This window comes from Tamandua tetradactyla, chromosome 4, assembly GCF_023851605.1.
Source record: "Tamandua tetradactyla isolate mTamTet1 chromosome 4, mTamTet1.pri, whole genome shotgun sequence".
Lineage (NCBI taxonomy): Eukaryota > Metazoa > Chordata > Mammalia > Pilosa > Myrmecophagidae > Tamandua > Tamandua tetradactyla.
In genome coordinates, this window is record NC_135330.1 from 15,510,344 (window position 1) to 15,531,584 (window position 21,241).

A 21,241-nucleotide genomic window follows, 5' to 3' on the forward strand; every position below is an offset into this window, starting at 1 on the left:
CATTCCAGGGCTTGTTATACTTTTAGAAGCAGAGCCTCTGTCTTGCCTGCTGTATCCTCTCAGTATGTTGTTGCTGGTGGCCCAGGCAGGAGGTGACACTCTCAAAGTGGTTGGTCACTACGTAAAATGCATCTCTCTCTCGTTTGTTTCCCACCTGCCTTCCGAGCCCCTTTCTTGGTCAGGTAAGATGCCCTTCCTTGTGGGTGACTCATACCCCCAATGTTCCCTCTTGGGTTTGTGCATGTTGGGGGAATGCTGCTGGGGAGGGCCACCCGGCCTGGGTTCTGTCATCTTTGTGTCCTCCCTCACCATTCTTGGCTGAACCACCAAGCCACTCGTCCTAAGGAAGGGATGGGCAGAGTTTGGGGACTCATTAGTGCCATAAACAGGAAAGAGGCTCATTGCGTATCTGTAGGTATGGGCGTGAAGGAAGCTCTGTCAGGGTCCCACTTTGCAGAGAAGTGGGTCTCACCTCAAGAGTCCACAGGGACCACTCCCAAGGGAGAATTTTTGGCGTGCTTTTTATACAGGAAAAAAAAAGCTTGGGAACAGTTTCCCTAAAATTTCAGCCCACCATGAAGCCAATTTTTAAGTATTCATATGAAAGCCAAACTGATTTATTGAATGCTTACTGATGTGCAAGGTCCTGTCAGGCATTGCAGGAAACAAAAGCACTTAAGATGCTACATCCCCTCAAGAAGCTTACCATTTTTTCTAGAGACAAGGTGGACTTATCAGAAAGACTTACAAAATTGCAGTGAGAATGTATCATGGGCTACCTTTAAATTAAGAATTCAGTGTACTTTATAGACTAAAACAAGAGGTATAGGAAATCAAAATGGAGCACAATGTGAAAGTTGTGTTAGAATGTGTTTTAATAAGATGAATGATAATTATAATATTAATAGGAGCTCACACCCTAAAAACCACCTAGAGAGCTGATTGTGGTAGTCACACTTTTAAAAATGAGTATGTCCTGTTTAAAAATGAATATGTCTGCCCTGCAAATTCACTTAAAATCACTAAGGAAACCACCACATATATATGAGCCAGGAAGTGGTGAGGGTTTGCCTTCCCCAATGGGCCTTGCTTGAACATTTGCCCTGGTTCCATGGTGACCCCAGTACTTTCTGGTTCGGAGAAAGAGTTAAATGGTTTAGTTTCCAAGGACTCCTCTGCTAGTTTGCAGATTTTGTGATTAAAAAAAATGAGACAGCTGTGGGATATAATAGGCAAATTTTGCAAAAGTGAATGACATGGCAAGATGCACTTAAGCAGGTAATCAGGAGTTGATGGCCTCACTGGGGGGCAGGACCCCTGCTAGTGTGATAGGTCCCCCTCTGGGATCCTGGAGCCAGCCCAGCCTTAATCTGTACACTCTGCTACCATATCAGAGCAATGCCCTCATCCAAGCGCCTTGACATATCTCCCCTATAGTGGCACTTTCCCCTGTGCATAGGCTAGGGGCAGTTACAGAGGTGAAGACTGTGGCGGAAGAGCTCCACTCCTTCCATCCACCTATAACCCTTGGAATTCGGCAGATCTAGGTAGCTGGTCCAGAAGGCGATGTCTCTGTTGAAACAAAAAAAGAAAGGCTACTGTGCCCATTCTCCCTAGTTTCACCTCAGGAGAAGTGGGCAGCTGTGGGGCTGTTTTCCATAAGATGTGCTGTACTGGTGGCTTTTCAGCAGGGAGCTTCTGACTCCAAGCCACATACTTTTCATCCCTGCACCAGCTTCTTTCCCAGTGCCTGAGTCAGAGAGCATGCATTGACACATACTCACGGCCATGTAAAAACACCACGTTTGCTTCATCTTCGTTTTTTTCTCTGCCTCAGAGGGCCCGGTGGCCCCAAGGTAATGGAGTCAAGCCATGAGTCAAGGAGGTTTAAAGGGATGTTAGCTTTTTTATGGCTAGGATTAATCACCGATTAACTTGGGTGGGGCAGAACTAGAGTTTCTGCTCCTGTGTCCCATCAAGAAAACCAGATTGGAAAGTTTCAAGGGTGTCTTGGCTGGCTCTTTCTTGAATATGTCCAGAGTCTTATGAAGTTATAAATTTGGGGCAGTACTTATAAGGAAAAGATAAGCAGAGACATATGCTCAGGGGTCTGCTCACTCCCTACTCATCCGTCTCTCTGTCTTTGCCTCTTTGTTTGTAGTTGACCACAGCATGTTTGAGAATTTGAACACAGCTGTGACTCCAAAGCTGCAGTCGAGCTGCTCCTTCCCCCACTTGTCCAGGCCTGCAGCCCCCAGCTCAGCCGTGCTGGGCTCGGTGGAGCCTGGAGGGCCAGGACTCTGGGCAGGCAGCAGCCAGCACCTCAAGAACCTTGGCAAAGTCATGGGGGCCAAAGTGAATGACTTCCTGCGGAGAAAAGAGCCCTCAGGCCTCTGCAGTGTGGGTGTGATGGAGATCAACAAGACCGCAGGGGCCCAGCTGGCAAGTGGGGTTGACCTGGCATCAGGGACCTTGCTGGAGGATGAAAGGTGAGTGAGCCCCTCTCCCCCCAACATTCCTGCAGGTCTGTGGACACACTTGAAGGGGGGGATACACGGGCAAACTGGGAGAGCAACCCTGATGAAGGGACCTGAAATTGTCATATGAAGACCAGTTGAAAGAACGGCTGATGTTCATGGGTTCTCAGTGTCCAAAACCACAGCTAGCATTTATTGTGCATCCATCACATCCTTAGCATTGTGCCCAGTTCCTCAGTTACATCATTTTGCCTCTAAGCCTCACAACCACCCTGTGAAGCAGATGATATTATTTCCATTTTGCAGATAGTTCAAGTTCAGAGAGGTAAAGTGAGTTATTTAAGGTCACAAGGTTAGTAATTATCAGAGTGTAGTGTGGGCCTAGGTCTGTTTTGGAGCTGATGTCTTAACCCCAGGGCTGTCTTATGGAAGGAAGATTGGCCTTGTCCAATCTTAGCCCAGGAAATAAACCCAAATCAGACGGTAAATCTGGGAGGGGGCCAATTTCAGTCCAACATAAGGAAATTCATCCAAAGATTTAGAGCTGCCCAGAGATGGGTTGCACAGACTTGGGAGGAAGCCAGTTTCCTGGCTCTGGCCCCATTTGAAAGGAGGTGGCTATAGATTTGGCAAGAGTCCTGCAGTAGGCATTCGGGTTTCAGATAGGGGAATAGACCTGCTGCCCTTTTTTTTTTGCTTTTCCAACGTTAACATGCTGTGATTGGTGTTAAAGACTGTCATTGGCCTACAGGAGAACCAAACCAGAAGTCACACAAAATCCTTTTTAAAGATTTAGGGGGGAAAATTCCAGTAGCAGATAAGGAACTGTCAGGCACACTAACATAAACAGGCATTGTAGGACCGTGCAAACTACCTGTAGGTCATGATTTGCAGCCATAAAGTGACTTTCAAAGAGAAATATTCCAAGATTCTTATTAGAATAAACAACCAATTTCTCTGGTCCCTGCTAGTGCGGGGTCCTTTTGGCCCCTAGAACTTCCTGTGGCAGAAGCAACAGAACCAGATAAAGATAAGGAGTCTACTAAATGCAGAGCCTACTGTGGTCCTCACCTTAACCCTGCTGGCAGCTACTGCCACCCAGCCCCCCACCCTCACCCCCAGGACCACATGGCCTGTCAGGCTAGAATGCACCAACATAGCATAATGAACCTCTCCAGTCTACAGGTCAAAGTTTCAGTCAGAGCTCCAAGCCCCTGTAGCAGCGTTTACCATCCAGAGTTTTTTGCCAGAATCATTTGGGGAGCCTTTTAGAAATACTGACTAGCCTGGATCCCCACCAAAATCTAATGAATCAGAATGACCAGGGATGGGGGCCAGGCCCAGGGGGGCCATACCTGAGACCAGTGCCATGGACTGTTAGTGGTGGGGAGGGCTGTATCAGTCAGGTCCCACTGAGGGCCAAGAGAGGGAAGGAGCTTGCTGCAGCAGCTCCCATGTTTCCACCTTATTCCTACTGGTCTTTTCCAGGCCCTGTTTCAAGCGCTTTTATTTCTGAGGTGGTAATGGCCATCCCAGGCTCAGGGCATAGGTTCTTGATGTTCTGCAGAAATACGTTCCCCAATGACGCGCCTCATGGATCTGCTATGACACAGCTCCCTAGAGGTTTTTATCCTGTCTCCCATAGCAACACTTTGGGCTGCTCTGAACACTGAGTGAAGATGTAGCAGGCCAAAAGCCGGTTATTATGCTCAAGTTGCTAAAACCTACACACTAAATGAAGAAGAACACAAAGGACAAAGCACTCAGTGTTTGGGCAAGTCGGAAGAGTTAGAGAAGCGAGAATGTAGTGTGGCTGGTGTCCCTCCATCCTTCAAACATGCCTATTTATCATCCTCATCCCCATAGGTCAGCCCTGCAAGAAGCATTCCCTCGACTGGATCCTCCACCTCCCACAGCAAAGAAGCGGACCCCTCGGGCTCTGAAGACCACCCAAGACATGCTGATTTCTTCGCAGCCTGTCCTTAGCAGCCTGGACTATGGGACAGAGCTGTCCCCTGGGCAGCCCCAGGGCTCCTCTCCCACTGCCCTTGCTCCAAGAGAGCCTGCCCCAGCAGACACTTCCCAGCCAGAGGCCACTGTGGAAACGGCAGATGGGGGTGAAGCTCTGCCCAATGGAGAGGTGTCCCTGTCAGTTCCTGACCTACTCCACAAGGACAGCCAGGACGAATCCAAGCTGAAAATGACTGAGTGGAGAAGGGCCTCCTCTCCTGGCCTCATGGAGAGAAACGGCCTCAAACTCAGTTTGAGCCCCATCAGCCTGGCTGAGCCCCAGGGGGGCAGCAGTCCCCCTCCTCGGGCACGGACCTCCAGCCTTGACAATGATGGCCCCCACCCAGACCTGCTGTCCTTTGAGTAGAGTTCCTTCTCTTCCCTGCTGAGCTTCACCCTGCACTTTCCCTCTGTTCGCTTCTCTGCTATGCACACTGGCTCTTCCTCTACCCCACCCTACTCCTTGATCTTACTGCACCCTCAGAGAGTCATTTCTCAGACCAGGGAAGTTATAGCCAGAAGCCCATGAGCAGCCCTGGTTAGAGTCAATTTGCAGAGTGGCAAAAGGAATCGATGCCATCCGAGATCCTAATTTTCCATGAGCATCTGTGAGTGCTGACAGCAGGACTTGGATATTGGAGCTCCTCTGCTCTGAAGCTTGTCTTGATTTCCCAGTGAACTGCAAGGCCACTAGCCCTGGGCACGGGGTCCTGCAGGAGGAATCCCTCTTGCCTGTCTCCCACATGCTGCCTTCTCCCCAGCACTTCTGTCCCACACCCTTGTTCTTCGCCTTCCTCTTTGATGGCCCAGGAGCTCCCTGCCTCAGGGAGAATCTGGCTGGGTATGGAATGATGGGTCTGGCTTGATGATGGGCCTTGACCCAGAAAACCACCCGCCCTGACCCTAACTGCAGTGCAGCTGCGGTGGCTTCTCCTGGTCCCAGTGCAGCACAGCCCCTGGTTGCCAACTTGCCCCTTCCCTGACTGTAGGGTTCAGAGGAGATGTCACCAGCCCAAGACTTAGCAGCCGCCTTGTTCAGGATGGGTTCTCTAGGTGTTTCCCATCTAGTCAGATCAGAACACCAAGTGAGTACTCCCGGGGGTCAGGGCGCAGAGCCAGCCCCCGAGACCCTGCCCCAGTCCTGCCCGCCTGGGGAAGGCACCAGCAGGAGGAAGCCACCAGCTGATCTGGGGCTCCCTGTGCAGAAGGAAAGACCAGACAGCCTGGCAGCCCTCAGCAGAAGCAGCAGAACATGTTCGGATTTTGTTTGCGGCGAGGGCCCAGGAACTTGGGAGTGCTTTTAGCATGCGAGGAGAGGTCCTACAAGAATCCAGAACAGACATAGTAGAGAAGACCTTGAAAGCAAAACCAGCCTGGGGAGCAGAGCAGTTTTTCAGGGGCCACCCCACAGCCTGAGATGACTCCCTTCTAGAGGCTGGGTTAGGGGGTGTGGTAGGGTGAGAGTTGCCTAGTGTGTGAATCCAAATGACGCACCTGAGAGATTGGGCTGCGATAGGAACTGTGGAGGCAAATCCCTTAGTTTAGCGACAGGTGCTCTTTGCCCTTGCACTGCGATTGCCTGAGCCTCCCACTGCCCTGCACCTCCCTGGAGGGCCCCTGGCCAGCCTCCCCCTTATCCTGATGTCACTTGCTTCTCTCTGCTCCTGCCTGCACAGTCTATGTTACGGATAGATACAGTTCATCCAGCCCTCACTGGTTGCCTCCTGGCTTAACCCTACTCTGTGTTCCTATCTCCCACCAGGGGTCTTGACCTGCTGTCTTCCTGTGGCCAGGAAGCCGTGTAAGGGGGTGACCTCAACACTGGGGGCCTTTGCAGCAAGAAGAAAACATTCCTTCCCCTGAACAAGATGACCAGTTCCCCAGGAGAAGGCTGGGAATGGTACAGCCAGCCAGATGGGCCGTTTGGCCGTCCCCACTGCAGGCCTGTGATTCCTGCTGCCTTCCCACCCACGAGCTCTGGGGTGCCCATTTTTCAGTTCATCTCCTCTCCAAGCCTGTGCTCACCTTTGTACCACCAAGCTCACCCCTATAGAACTGGGAGCCTCAGGGAATCAACAAGGGCATGGACTGCTCCTTATGCATTCTTGCATCTGCAGCTGCGGCTCCTTACCACAGCCCTTGCACCCCTTTTCTTCTCCCCATCTTCTATTGCCCTGGAAAGCATTGCTTCACCACGTGCTCACAGCAGAGCTGGTCTCCCTTCCCCAAAAAGGGTCTGTGCACAAGTCGGGGGCCTTGCAGACCCTGGTGAAGCGAGCAGGGGTGTTATTACTAGATGTGTATATCCTGCCTTGCTCCGAGGGCATTTCCTAGGATGTGATATGTGACCCTAATGGTCAGAGAGGTTCTTGGGGCTGGCATTTTGAGTCTTGTGAATGAGTCCTCACAGATTGGTTTAGGGTATTGCACAAAACACACAGCTTGAGCTGGAGGATGGGGGTAGAGAATCTAAATACACATCCTGGGAACAAGTCCAGTTTAGCTGCTTTACAAACCAAGAGCTCAGTTTGCTTCTCTGATGTGAAACTCAACCGTTCTCTGGGACTGCTTTTCCCCCAGAGACTAGAGCAACTCTGGCCAGGTAATGTAGCCGTGGGTGCAGAAATTTCAGGCCTGGGCTTAAGTATCCTGCTCTCCACACCCAGACCACTGCTGAAGAACTGGCCCTAGACACAGGAGAACAAGGGGGTCCTGCCAGGTTGTTTCAGGACCATCACCTGAGTGATTTAGAAGATCTTGGATTTGTGTCTGATACCAAGCAAGAGGTCAGGGGATCCTGCTCCAATCTCCAGCTCGCTTCTCTGTGAATCTCTACATCTTGTCCATTTCCCATGCTAAGGGGGATGCTGCTGCTACTTCAGGAAATCTGGTCCTAGATGCTGCAGAGATTGCCTGGTGCTAGGGGCTAAGCACTGCCCAGAGCCCAGCAGAAACAACTACTAACTCTCTCCTGCTATGGGCTCAGCCCTTGCTTCTATCCAGAGCCCCTCCTGGCTGACCTTTCTGTGGTCAACCACACACACAGATCCCAGTAGTCCAGCTTCTCTGTATGGGCAGTCAGCCCAGGCCACGCAAGGGCTAGGAAAAAGTAGGCATGAAGAATCTGTCTTCTATCTCCATATCAGGAAGTTGAGGCCACTGGGTCTTTTCTCTCCATTACTCCCCCACAATCCCAGCCCCAATTCCCATATTCAGCATGTAGCTTCACCCTGATAGATCAGAGGGTGAGCTTCCAGAACCTGGCAGGAGAATAATGTATTTGCCTGTATAGAGAGAGCATTATCTATGTGTTTTGTATGTGGATGCTATGAAGACAGACATGTAGTACGTCGATTTTTAAGGAACAAGGAGGTTTGTCCCAATTTGGGGGAGGAAGAAGATTACAGATCTATTCTGAGTATTTTCTAGAGATTTTATATTTATATTTTTAGTAATATTCTGGTAGAAGGAAACTGCACAATAAAATGATTTGGTTTGATTTGCTTGTTTTGTTTTTCTCCTGATTGATGGGAAGTAGTTGGTTTTCTTGTCTGGTGAAGAGTTGACATTTTGTCCTTGAAGGCCTGGAAGAGTGAGGAAAATTAAGGAGATAGGAAAGTGAGGAAGAGGGAACTGCTGCCAATCCCCTACCCTTGGGGGAAAAGTCTTTTAAAATATGCCTTCCATTCCCCAGCTGGCTGGCAGCTGTGAAAGTGTCCCTCCTCTTCCATCCCTGTCCTAGCACATTTGGGGTGCATGACACATGATGTTCACAGAACCTCCCTCAGGAGGAGGCAGGGAGGAGGTTCAGGTGACCATCAGATCATTGTGCCAGTGGTTCTCTGCCTAGAGTCCATGGCCCTATCCCCCGAAGTTGGGGATGGAGCCCTGTGTGCATACTCATGCATTCTTCTGGGAGGAGCTTCTGTCAGTCTCAAAGGGAGGCATCAGTAAATGTCAGTAAAATACCAAGAGCTACTGACTTAGGTACTTCCTGCAATTACTCTGAGGGACCTTCTCCCCAGGACACCCACTGGGTGAATGTGGCTTGGTAAAAGCTGGCTTGAAGCCCCTTTGCACCACTGCCACCCCCAGACCAGCATTAGATGTAGGGACTCAGAATACTCACAGCTGAGAGCTGGCCAGACCCTTGCCTCCTTAAAAAGAAGACGGTGGAGAGGGGTTAGGAGGAAGGGAAAAGAGACATTTAATATTTAATCTGTTCACAGAAGCCACACACATTTCTAAAGGGGAGAGGGTGGGACCTTTCTGCCCAACCCTCTTCCCTTGCCCCGTAACTAGGTTTAGGGGTTGAGTTCAGTGCACAGGGATTCCCTGGCTTCAGGTTAGAAGGGTCTCAGGCTTGAGGCCAAGTCTCAGAGGAGATGCAAGAAGAGAACAGAACTCTGTAGGGTCACTTGCTGTCTGCAGTGGGGGAAAGCATATTGTTCTGAGAAGGCAGGAATAATACAAAAACCAATCCAGCATATTCCATGCATAGGAAAAAAAAAGGCCCTGAAAATGCAACGGCGACTTTATGTGCATGCTCCAGTGACTATTCTTAGGGCAGCCTTGGGGTGGTGTCAAGATCTGCCATTGCAGCCACTCAAGTGTGAGATGTGTCTATAATGTGCCTTTCCTTCCTCCTATTATGCAAAGTAGCTATTTGGTGCTAAGCTCAAGTATGAAAACTTGCAAGGTAAACATGTTTTGAGGAAATATTTTAAGTATTCAAATGGATGTGTGTATGTCATTTTTTAATGCTGTACTACAAGCTGAGCCCTTGGTTTAAGGTGTGGGGATACAAAGATGCATTTCTTCAGACAACATATCCACGGCCCTACCCTGAGCTAAGAGCTGTCTAGGGCACTGTCGAAACATCCATGGACAAGTCATACACTCCTCTCCCTCACCATGCTGCCAGAGGATGAGGCGGGTACTACCCTGTCCATGCAGTCAAAAGCTCCTGTGCACACCATGGGAGGGGCCATTAATTTTAACTGAGTGTTTGGATCCACTGGGCTTAGTCTGCCTACAGAAGTGTCAAAAGGAAACTGACCATCAAGAGGCCATTAGGAAATCCACTTCATTTCTAAAGTCTGTGCATGTGCTGGTGGGGAACTCTGGGTGGTTTTCAGGATTTAAGGAATTAATCCAGGGCTGCCCCTAACTCAGAGTACACCTTCATGATCAATTTACTTTGCTTTTGGACTTTGGAATCCAGTTGATGGGATCCTGGGAATGTTCTAGAACTCTTTGTGCTTCAGCTACTTGTTTTCTCCTCAGTCTCTGCTCTTCCCCCTTCCCAGCATCCCCACCACCACCACCCCCCACCCCAGTGTACCTCAAGTTTCCCAGCTCGGTCTAGCTGGTAATTCAGTGATGGGTTTCTCTGAGGTTTTGGTAGTCAGGGACCCATGGGCTTCTGTCCCCTAGTGCCCCCTGCTGAGCCCACCACGTGGTTCAGGGTACCCCATTTGGAGCCCCCACTGTGGCTCCCGCTGTGAGTAGGAACAAGTAATTAAGTCCACACAAAGAAATGCATCCACACAGATGGATGCTCCCCCTCCATTCGGCTTCATGAAAGCAGATGGCATTTAGTGTCTTTCATCTCTCCCAAGGAAATCCACCCTGGAGACCGTAAGTTGTCCGGTGAAAGCATCTTCAAGTGTTTTGCCCCTCCAGGACGCCCTCCCCCCGGGCCGTCTGCACACAGTGAAAGAGCCCCCACTCTTGAGTTCCTACTAATGAGAAAATTCCTTCGCTTTCCGTATCTCGGAACCGACCCTCCTGAGATACAAATCCCCTTTGTGTCCAGTTTATCTCCAGCTGCTGCCGTGATAAATAGTCCCGCTCAAGGCAGCCTGGGGAAGTTCTACCCCCGTGAACGAACCACTTGGTTATAAATAACACAGACAAGCAAGGAAACTTGAGGAAATATTTAAGGACCAACTCAAACATACCAAGTTCGTTCTTTCTGGTGGGAGTTGCCTGAAGAATCCAGGTTACACAAAGCAGAAGCGTCTGCTGGTGTTTTTCCCTTGGAACAGACCAAGAAAAAAACAACAAAACAACCTCCCAACAAACTGCAATTTTTAAAAATCTGTATTTAACACCATCAGCTGTTTTCAGTGCCATCTGTGAACTACCTTCTTCTTTAAAGCTTTCCCCATGTTTACCACCTTACCCTGTCTACGCTCATGTTTACTAAGTAACTCCCGTTGACTTGGTCCACTGTTCAAGCACAGCTAAGCGTTTAGCCTGCTTCATGGGCAAACTCACAGCAACGTGTAACAGTTCCCTGTGGTTAGCGTGGGGGGTCTGGGGGATCCGGGCCACCATCGCACCAGCGGAGGGAGCAGGCTGGCCTTTGGAGACAAAGGGAAGTGCTCCCATCGGGTCTTTGAAGGGCGTTCAACTTCAGCAAATCTGGACGAGCTCCCTCTTCAGCCTGAGCTGCCAATGGACAGAGACTTTTGCTAGCTAGGACAACTCAGGAGTCCGGTCTATCCGTCCTGTTACCTTCCTGGCATCCCCTGGTACCTGGTAAATTCTATTTCCTGTCAACCTTCCTTGCTCAATTTGAATCCTGGGTCCTCTCTGTCAAGCCTGCCAAAAAAACAAAAAAACAAAAAAACAGTCTTTCTTGCTGAACTACATATTCTCTTTTTCAAAAAGTCAGTGTGTGGCATTTCTAGGACCTGGCTCTTCTGGAGAGGTCACCCAGGCGCTCTGGGAAGTGATTTCAGGTGTAATAAAGACGAAGGGTGAGACTGTGGCCAGCGGCCCTGCCGGTGCCTCTCCCCAACCCCCACCTCATTCATTAATCTGCAGTTGTGTAGGTGGTATATATTGTGGCTAGACCAGGGAATCCTGCTTTGAAGATCTTGGGAGAGGCGTAAGATGGCTTCTCCGTTTCAGATCATCTACAAATGGCCGCAGCCTACCTGGCCAGCTTCATCTGCCTCTACTGCCTCAATGCTCCAGAACCCCAGTACCTCCACACTGTTCAGACTTGCTTCGTGCCTTGGCTTACGGTGGTCCATCTGCTCAGGTCAGCCTTCTGCCTTCCTGTCCTCTTTCCTCTGACTTTGCCAGGCTATGTTAATTCATCCTTCTAATTTCAGCACAGGCATCCCTTCCTCAGCACCCCTCGCCCCGCTCCTCTGCTCTCCTGGAGCACCTATGCATTCCTGCATCGTGGCCTGTGCCTCCCTCCCACTCATCACTGAGCTAACCTCTGGGCAGGGACCACATTCTGTTCATCTCTGACACCTCAGCTCCCAGCACGGTGCCTTGTGTGTGATAAAAACATGCTTGAATTGAACTAAATTCGAAGAATTCATGGTTTGTTTAAGTTGGGAGATTATATATATATATTTATATATATATAGGAAGTCAAGTACCACGTGACACAGACAAGTCGGGGCTCTCAAAGAGAGCCCCCTTTGGCCCCTCTTCCTGCTCGCCCCATACCAGGGCCTCTGTCCACAAGCAGCCTCTCCACCTGATTACCTGCTGCACAGAGAAGGATCGAAGGGGGGCCATTTTCAAAGTGAAAAGTGAGTAGTGCATCAGTCTGTTGCTCATCTACCTCCCACCAAGCCTTCATTAAACCTGTTCCCTGGACAGACACCACCTTGCCATGGGGACGGCAGAAGCAAGCCTGTATTGTCCAGTCTTATGTGAGAATGGTGTCATCTGCCCCGCCCGGGAGCTGTTGCTTGCCCTGCTCTGGATTCCAGTTCTTAATATCCATACTTTACAGTTTTAGGCTTGGCTATTAAATGGTGCTTCATCATTGTATTTTAAAGCTCCTGTCTTCTATATATTCCAAGAATTGTGCCAATCAATTTATGCAATCACTTGTTTTTCTCAAAACCCTTTAAGGGAGGCCTTAATAAGCCCATTTTTCAAATGCAGATAGTATCTATGTGGGTACAAAGAGTTTAACACACATGATTTCATTATTCCTCACATCTTTTACCTATGTCAGCCCCACTTCATGGGTGAGTCAACTAAGACTGATTTAGCAGATGCCTGAGTCTTATAACCCATAAGTCAGAAGCAGACTAAAAACCTCGGCTCTCAGACCTCGAGAAGGGTCTCTTCCCCAGTAGCACACAGCTCTCTTCTCTTTCCTTCACATTAGTCTGATAAATAATCGCAGAAACTGCCCATGACCAACTAATATCTTTTTGTGTTGGACCTTTACCAGGAACAACTGCAATTTATTTTAACACTGACTCTTCCGTATGGGAGTTTAGAGATACCCCCTCCCTACCCCATTCATTTTACAAAACAGGGAAAAACAGACTATCATTTTAGTGTTAACCTATGCTAGAGGCATCTCACTGAATCCCCACAATACCCTGATGGGTAGGAGTCATTATCCCCAAATTATCTACATGAGGGGGACCAGGCTTAAGGAGTTCGGCAACTTGCCCAAACTCCTTGCCTAAACTTGCCCATTTACCTGTAAATGTCAGAGCTGACTCTAATACCTTCTGAAAATGTTCATTCTTAAGGGTTTTTGCTAAGCATTAAGTCTGCGAATTGCAAGAATTTCAGCAGGAAGCAATAGTGGCAGGACTGTTGCATCTCAAATTGCAAACTCAAGAATGGCTGGCTAGTAAGCTGCTCCTGCTACCAACTCTGTAGCGTAAGCGTTCACATGGGAAGAGATGAGCACTGTTCAGAGAAGACCTGCCAAAGGAATGTTGCAGGCCATGCAGCTACCATGGTGACTCAGCAGTGCTAAGAAATTGAGCAGTGCTTTTCTTGGTGGCTGGCTGACCTCTTGTGGCTCACTTTGGGCATTGTAGTCTCTGGTAACTAATTTCTGCAAAAGGGAAATTTTCATGGCAAAAGTAAGTAATATTCATTTATGAGATAAATACTATCTCCCTTGCAGAGAAATCTGCAATCTTCCTACAAGAACAAAAAGCATGGAGCCTGATATGCAGAGGGAAACATTTAAGGAGATGACTTGTTTACTAAGAATTCCAGAGATAAAAATAGAAGAAAGGAAACCTTTGATGAATGAGAATTCCCCAAAATTAAAGATTAAAATTCTAAGAATGAAAGAGTGTATAGAATTTCAAATAGGATAAAGATGGGAAAAAAACACACTTAAATACATTACAGTAAAATTTAAGTTTCTAAAGACAAACAACCTTTAAAAGTTTCCAGAAAAAAGGAGCTGTGGGAAAAAATCAGATTAATGTTACATAACCCACCAAGAATCTTGAATATGAAACAATAATGGCTTAAAAATTTTTATTGTTGAAGGAAAAGAACTTCAAACCTACTATTTTATGTCCAGTTAACCTATCATTTAAGTTAGTGTAATATAAAGATATTATGAAGCATGCAAGACTCCAAGTGTCTGAAAATATGTCTGGAGGAAATATTCCAGACTGAAAAACTGAAAATACATTTAGAGGAAATATTCCAGCAAGAAGGGAAATAAACTCAGGCAAGTGCTATGTGCTTTGAAAAACATAGGAAGAAAAGGAGAGTAAGCAATAAACTCAGCAAAGTTTATTGTTAATTAAATAATAACCCCAAAGAAGTATGTTATAATAATTAAAATTTTAGATAATATCAGAAAAATCAGATAGGTGGGCGGGGTTGGTGATGATGACAGAAGAGAAATGAGAGTATTCTTATAACAGTTGATATAATTAAGTGGTGTAGAGAAAAATAAACAAAAATACAGCTCTTCATAAGTTAGGAGGAACCACCAAATTTTTTTTTTTGAAATTGTATTTTCAGATCAGCAGAGGTAAATTTGATCTATTTTACTGAAAGCAGAAAAGAAGAAAAAGAATACAATGTATGATTTATGGAAAGAAATATGATGGCAGAAATCAACTCCAATAGAGGAAACTATAATCAATGTAAATACACTAAACTCTCCAAAAAGGGGAAAAACTTGGATCCAGCAATACATGGTCTACAGAACACAGAGTTAAAACTAAAGATACGAAAAAAAACCTTAAAGGGATGAACATTATATACTGGAGAAATACAAATGAAAAACAAAGCCAGACGGTCAATTTTAATATGATATAAAACATAATTAAAGGCAAAAACTTATAAGAGATTAAGGGAAAACACTTAAAAAATAAAAGAAGCAAGGGAGAATAAATGACTTAGGAGTGTTTACTGTTATTTAAATAAAAAGGGGCCCCAAAGAAGTATATAATAAGAAATTTTAGACAATATCAGAAAAATCAGGTAGGCAGTTAGGGTTGGTGATCTCCCTTCTCATTTCCTTTCTTTTACATTAAGTTAAATGAAAAGAAGATAAAATAATTATAAAATATAACCTCAAAATACTCAAGAAAAGAATGGTAGAACTATGAGAACCAACAAATATAGCAACTATTGTAATTAGAAAGTTAATCTCTATTAAATATTGGGGTAAAATGAGAGATTTCTCTTTGACCCTGATAGATCAAATAGCTGAAAAATAAGCAAATCTATAAAAATACTTGTTTTAAATGGTCTATAATCCTCAATAAATATGGGGGACATGAATAGAATGAGTTTTATAATGAAGAAAAAATAATTCTTTTCAAGCAAATGAAATAGTCACAGAATGTTCATATATACCAGTTCAGCAAGGAAGCCTTAGAAAGCAAAGTGAACTAAACTATGTTATCTCACCCTAAAGCTATGTAATTTGAAATCTATACTAAAATGAGAACTAAAAATACAAACTATATTTTTGTAAACAAACTATAAACTACTAAATAACCCTTGGATTGAAGAGGAAGTACTTACAAAAATTAAAAATACTTTGACCTGTACAGCAATAAAACCAATTGATGGTAAAATTTGTGAGATAAAGCTAAAGTAGTACTTTGGGGTAAATTCATAGCTTTAAATATATTTATTAGAAAGCAAAAAATTTTGAAATCATACCAAATAAATGAGGGTAGAAATCAGTGAAACTCAGAATAAAATCTAAAAGTAACAACAACAACAAAAAGCTTAAGAAAACCAAAAGTTTTGCTTTGAAAGTACCAATAAGTTGATTTAAAAAGAGAAAGAAAAGAGAGCAAATAAAATACAGTAAAAAGGAGATATTACTACAGTCACAACAGTTTTAAAAATAATAAAAACACATTGTAAATTATATGCCAATAATTTTGAAAAAAGAGAAAATTGATAAATCTTTGGAAAAATAAAAAATGCTAAAATGTGCAATACTTTAATAAACCAATAACCATTAAAGAGATTTAGGTAGTAATAAAAGATTTCTCCTTTCCCTCCCCACCAAAGCCTCAAACACAGTCTTACAAGGTTATTGTAGAAAATGGAAAAAGGAAGAAGTCTGCCTAATTCACTTTATTTGATTAGTATAACCATGGTTCAGTTAAATATATTCCTATTTGGTTTATAATTTTGATGCCAAAATCTTAAATAACATACTGAACCCAACATTTTATTAATTTTATACCATGATCAATGCAAGGATGATTTAATATGAGCAATATTATTGACATAATTTACCTCTATAATAGAATAGAGGTAGCCTAAAAGTGCAGGAAAAAAAACCTAGTAAGTTTAAAATCATATCTCTAATAAAAACCCTAAAATAGCTTTGATAAAATCTATTTACCTAAAATCTACAATGAACATCACACTTAATGGAGAAAATGTCTAAGTAATACCTTTAATACTGAGAATGATACAAGAATACCCACTATCACCTCTGCTGTTTAGTGCATACAGGAAGTCCGAGCCATCAAATAAATAAGAAAAATAAAAATAAATGAATGAATAAATAAAAGGCATAAGTATTGCTGTTTAGTGAATACAGGAAGTCCGAGCCATCAAATAAATAAGAAAAATAAAAATAAATGAATGAATAAATAAAAGGCATAAGTATTGAAAGGAAAGAGACCAAACAGTTGTTTTTAGTAGTTGACAAAATCATGTACGTAGAAAACAATAGGAATCAATAGGGAAACTAGCAGATCTGATAAGAGGTCAGCAAGGTTTCTCACTATAAAATCAGTTTACAGAATTCAGGAACATTTCTCTATAGCCATAACCTTCTAGAAATATAATAAATACCAATTGTTATAACCTATGGTTTTATAAGTAAATAATTAGGAATTAATCTAACAGAATGCATAAGATTGTGCATAGCATGCTTATGCTTGGGAAAATACCATGAGAATATCAGTTTTCACCTAATGAATCATAAATTCATTAAAATATCACTCAAATTTTTAGCAGGTTTTTTGGAGCATTTTAATAGATTTATTAGATTTACTCTAAATGCAAGTGGAATAATAAAGATCCAAGAATACTGAAGTCTATTTTGAAAAATAGGAACAAAGAGAGGCTACGTGTCCTCCTAAACAACAAGATAGACTATTAAGATATAAGTAATACAAAGTCAGATATTAAGAACTGTTGTGATATATTATAAAGGAAGAAACACAAATCAAAAGGGGAAGATTAATTTTTAAGCAGATTATTGATTAATTAATTAATTAGCAGGCTGAAGGCAGAGGATGGGTGGGTTGGAGTCCTAACAAAGAAACTGTCAAGTCAGGGCCCCCGCTGTGCCCAAGAGCAGTGCAGGCAGCTGCACGGGTCGGGCTGGCCATTAAGCAGGATGGATGCAGACCCCTTACTGCTCCTCTAGTCATCCATTGCTCCCAGTCTCCCCAACTTCACCTGACACAATGAGACTCGGCAGAATGACAGGGATAGTTGTGCATCACCCCATCCAGCCACTTGTTTTATGAGCCTAGAAAGGGGAAGAGCTTTGCCCAAAGTCACATAGCTAGTGATTGAGCCAGGACTCCCAACTCACAGCTACATACATTCTCCTCTGTATGAAGCTGCTCCTCTGGTTGCTGGCTGGAAGGTGGTGTCAACCATGACACAGCGGAAGTACTTCAAACAAGTCAAGAAGCATGGGAACAGGGTGTTCAGTTCCAGGGAAGAAGAGTGAGAATTGAAGAGGGATTTTGAAGCTGTTCCTAGTGTATGTCTGGGGTTTGGGGGCAGGGATGTAGGAGTAACTTCTCTGAGGCTGGTGAACAGAACATCTTCAGTTATCCATACCAGGGGAGTCTTAATTGTCCACTAGCATTTGGCATTCTGGGCCCACAACTGCAGGAGAAGCAGAGTCACCAGTGACCATCTCTAACTTGCTTTGTCTAGTCTTCTTATCTTCAAGGCAAGACTTCCACATAGTCACTCTCATGTTCTCTGGGGAAAAAGCATCAGACCAGATATGAGGCTCTACACCTAGGAGTCCCATTGAATAGCTTCATTTAAGAGAAAGAAGACTTCCCAGGCACAGGGCAGTTTTGAGGCTACCTTAAAGAGATACCTTCAAAGCGTACCCCAGGGAACTCTTCTGGCAGCAAAGGGGCCCCTTCATAAACAGCCTCAGAGCTTCTAGCATCAGAGATCTCCCATTAGCAGAAAGCCTTTGCCTTCCTCAGTGTAAGAACATCTGAAGCTTGTACTAAGGAGGCAAAGGCAGCGGGACAAGATGAGATGGAGGGAAGATGTTACCCCTTTGGTAGCTGAGGAATTGTGAGCTCTCTCTGGCAGGGGCTAATCAAGCACGGAAAATTGGTGGGATGGAACTCTTGCCTAGTTCATGGGGAAGATCTCAGAAGGGTGCCACTCTTGGAATTTGTGATTATTTTTAGTATTACTGAGACAAAAAATATTACCACCATCCCTACCACCTCTAGCTCCTCATCTGGGTTTGCCTGGAGACCTAAAGGCTGGAACACAGGTACCTCCCTGGGTTTCTGGCTCTGCTACCTGTTAAATTTCCATTTTTTTATATAGGTTTTGGTGGAAAGTCATCATGGGACTAAATCAGCACTGGGACTATAGAAAATGATTTTGTGCATACATGGGTGTACACTCCCCTGCTTGGGGATATGGGAAACAATGAAACGAAGGTAGGGGAGGAAATTTCATTTTAATCACCAACACCCCTAATCTTGTTAGGGAAGTGAGAGGCTTGTTGTGGCAGCCTAAGGGGCAACTTTGCGGTCAACAGAGCAGAATAGATGTGGGGTGATTTTAGGTTCCACAGAATTCTCTGTCCACCCCCCAAACCCCACCTCTCCCTAGTTACCATATCTGCTCCCAGCACCATCATGTGCTTACTAAGCTGCAACTGATCTAACCAGATGATATGGTGAGGGCTGAGTTCAAGAGATGTGGGTAAGCAAGAGCAGCTGTTGGTGATCTGGTTTGTGAGAACTCAGCATGGATTCTCTGCACCCAAATTTACTTGCCATCTCTCATTTTTTACCATGGCTTAATACCATTAGGGGTGTTTTTGGAATCATTTGTGACCTAATAGTTTATCAATGGAGGCTTAGCAAATATTGATTAAAATGTAACATGATAAGCCTTGAGGAGGCAGTTGAGATACTTTTCTCCTTTGAAAATTCTGCCTTCAAAATGAATCTGAAGTCAATCTTTGCCCAGGAATTATTCTTGTTACCCTGGGTATGTGGCACAGAAAGCACCATGTCTTGGTCATCTTCAAGGGCCAGGAGAACCACTTCCCAATAAAATAGGAATTGTTTTTAGTAGGATGAAGCTTTTTAGAGAGAACATCACAGAAAAGAGCATTTCTCAGAACTGACTCAACACAGCAGGTCAGAGGTGGATATGGGACAAAGGTTCCTTCCTGACTCCCCTATGATAGTGTTTCCCAGAAATACCGTACAAATTTTTCTCCAATCTTCTACATCTCAGGGAAGGTCTGGCTCTTCTTATTGGGTTTAAAAGATGAACCACCAGCCCTTGATTTGGTTTTTGAAACTTGGAGATCAATTCCTCCAGGTTTGGAAAGAGCTGTTTTTGAGCCCCTTCCGCAACCTGCAAAAATACAGGAAAGAAGACTACTCAATAGCATGCAACTGTGAAATGAATCCATGACCTTTGCCCAGTAACCCCTCTAAGGGTTTACAAAGCAAGCCTGTGCCTTGCTGACAGGTTTTGCCATCTGAGGGGCCTGACAGAGATGAACCTTTGATAGGAGACACAAAAATATGCAGTTTACATCCTTGAGAAATTCAGAATCTCCCTGAGAGGAAAATAAGACAAAAACATCCTAATTTCAGCTGAAAGTGGGAATGTCAACATGACTCAGGTAAATTGTAAATAGTTGTTTCCTGTTTACCAGCTCGAAACAAAGGAGTATTTTTCAAATATAATCTTACAGAAATAATGAAAAGACAAAAATAATTTGCTTCCTCTGCTTTTAGGTGCTGCTTCTTGATGATCACTCTGGGGTCACACATAGCTAACATATTTGGCCACAAAAAGGACAGCGATCTAAAGCTCTCTGACATGTTGCCTGTTAACCTCCGTTACAGAAACGCAGGCTGACATTTCAATGGTCTGCAGGAAAGCCCTATGATGCTGTTACTTCACTCTAAAGCTGCTCCTCCCAAACTCTGCATCTGAGTTATAACTGCTTTGAATGCCTCCCTGGGTTTGTCCAGACAAGAAAAGGTTCTGGGTACCAGGGAATTGTCCAGTTTCCCCAACTATACACTGCAAAGAGAAAAATGTGTTTAAATCAGTTGCTTTTTAAAAAAACATTTTATTTTGAAATAAGTTCAGGCTAACATAAGGATTGCAAAAACAGTACAAAAAATTCCCATATATATATATTTCCTTCACCTTGATTCCAGATATCATTTTATTTGCTTTTCATTTTCTCTAGATATGGATTCTTTTTTTTTTTAACTCTTTGAGAGTAAGTTGCAGACGCACTGTCCCTTTAACCCTAAATACTTTCATATTCCTTAAAAAGCAAAGATATTAGATAACCACAATTCAATTATCAAAATCAGAAAATTAACCTTGCTATAATATCATTAGCTAATCTATAGACTTTAATCAAATTTTGCCAGTTGCTTTAATAATGTCTTTTATATGAAAAGAAAACTAAATAAAAACATATAAAGGGTATGGGCATCATTTCATATTCTAATGTCGCTCAGCTATGCACAGTGCACATTAGTATATTGAAGATTCTTAGAAAACTTGCAGTGAAGAACCTGTTAAGTGTTTCAGAAAGATTATTTCAGGACCCTCTGGCAGTAATTCAGAAGTCAATTATGTTTATTATACTCCCAAGCCAGAAAACTAAATTTGAAAGAAGCCAAAAGGTTTTTCTGTTTAGGCCTCAGTAAACCAGAAAAATAAAACAAATCCCCAAGAGTTCTGGCTGACTCTGTGTTCCTTTTTCATTTCATACAATGATGAGACTTTTCAAATCTCTGCCCTCTTCCCCTACCAGCCTCATCCTGGGCCATTGTTCAATCTTCTAACCCAACCGTGGTGCTACATGAGGTCCAGGCCAGCAAATCTGACCATTAAGGGAACTAGGGTTGTGTGCATCCACGCTTTTGAAGATCAGTAGTTGTGGTCTCCCAACGCCACTCGCTTCTTATCTTTCTCAGAGAAAGACAAGGTGAACTACTGATCTGATTCTAACTCTGTATGGTGCTTCCCTTTACCACCACACGGTAATGTGTCAGGCTCCACAGATCATCTCAGGTTTCCCCCTGCATTTCTGTTGCTGTGTTTGTGGGAGTCCATGCATGTTCTTACCTGTATCTTGTAATACCCATACTTCTCTTTGAAGATTCGGTATGTGTAGATGAAATTTTTAAACCTGTAGAAAGAGGATCACAGTGTGAATTATGACGTTCTTGCACTCAGATCCAGGG

At 44.4% G+C, this 21,241-nt stretch overlaps 2 protein-coding genes across 7 annotated transcripts in view; one reads left to right on the forward strand and one right to left on the reverse strand.

The window, feature by feature from the left end:
- The first annotated feature begins 2,164 nt into the window (after nucleotides 1–2,164).
- On the forward strand, nucleotides 2,165–7,980 carry C4H1orf226 (chromosome 4 C1orf226 homolog). The gene is made up of 2 exons (XM_077156714.1): nucleotides 2,165–2,489; nucleotides 4,344–7,980. Exons 1-2 carry the CDS (start codon nucleotides 2,173–2,175, stop codon nucleotides 4,852–4,854), a joined length of 828 nt encoding a protein of 275 aa, XP_077012829.1. The 5' UTR covers nucleotides 2,165–2,172; the 3' UTR covers nucleotides 4,855–7,980.
- Nucleotides 7,981–16,744: 8,764 nt separating this feature from the next.
- SH2D1B (SH2 domain containing 1B) overlaps nucleotides 16,745–21,241 on the reverse strand; it is a 117,629-nt gene continuing 113,132 nt past the window's right edge. For 4 of the 6 annotated variants that reach the window (XM_077156721.1, XM_077156719.1, XM_077156716.1 and 1 more), the window contains 3 exons: nucleotides 21,123–21,186; nucleotides 19,220–19,376; nucleotides 16,745–17,729 (listed from right to left, as the gene is read on the reverse strand). In XM_077156721.1, coding sequence (XP_077012836.1) covers nucleotides 17,593–17,729; nucleotides 19,220–19,376; nucleotides 21,123–21,186 — 358 coding nt within the window. In that variant the 3' untranslated portion in view covers nucleotides 16,745–17,592. Of the gene's footprint in view, nucleotides 17,992–19,219; nucleotides 19,377–21,122; nucleotides 21,187–21,241 lie in introns of all 6 variants that reach the window. The other 2 variants (XM_077156718.1, XM_077156717.1) reach the window with 2 other exon arrangements.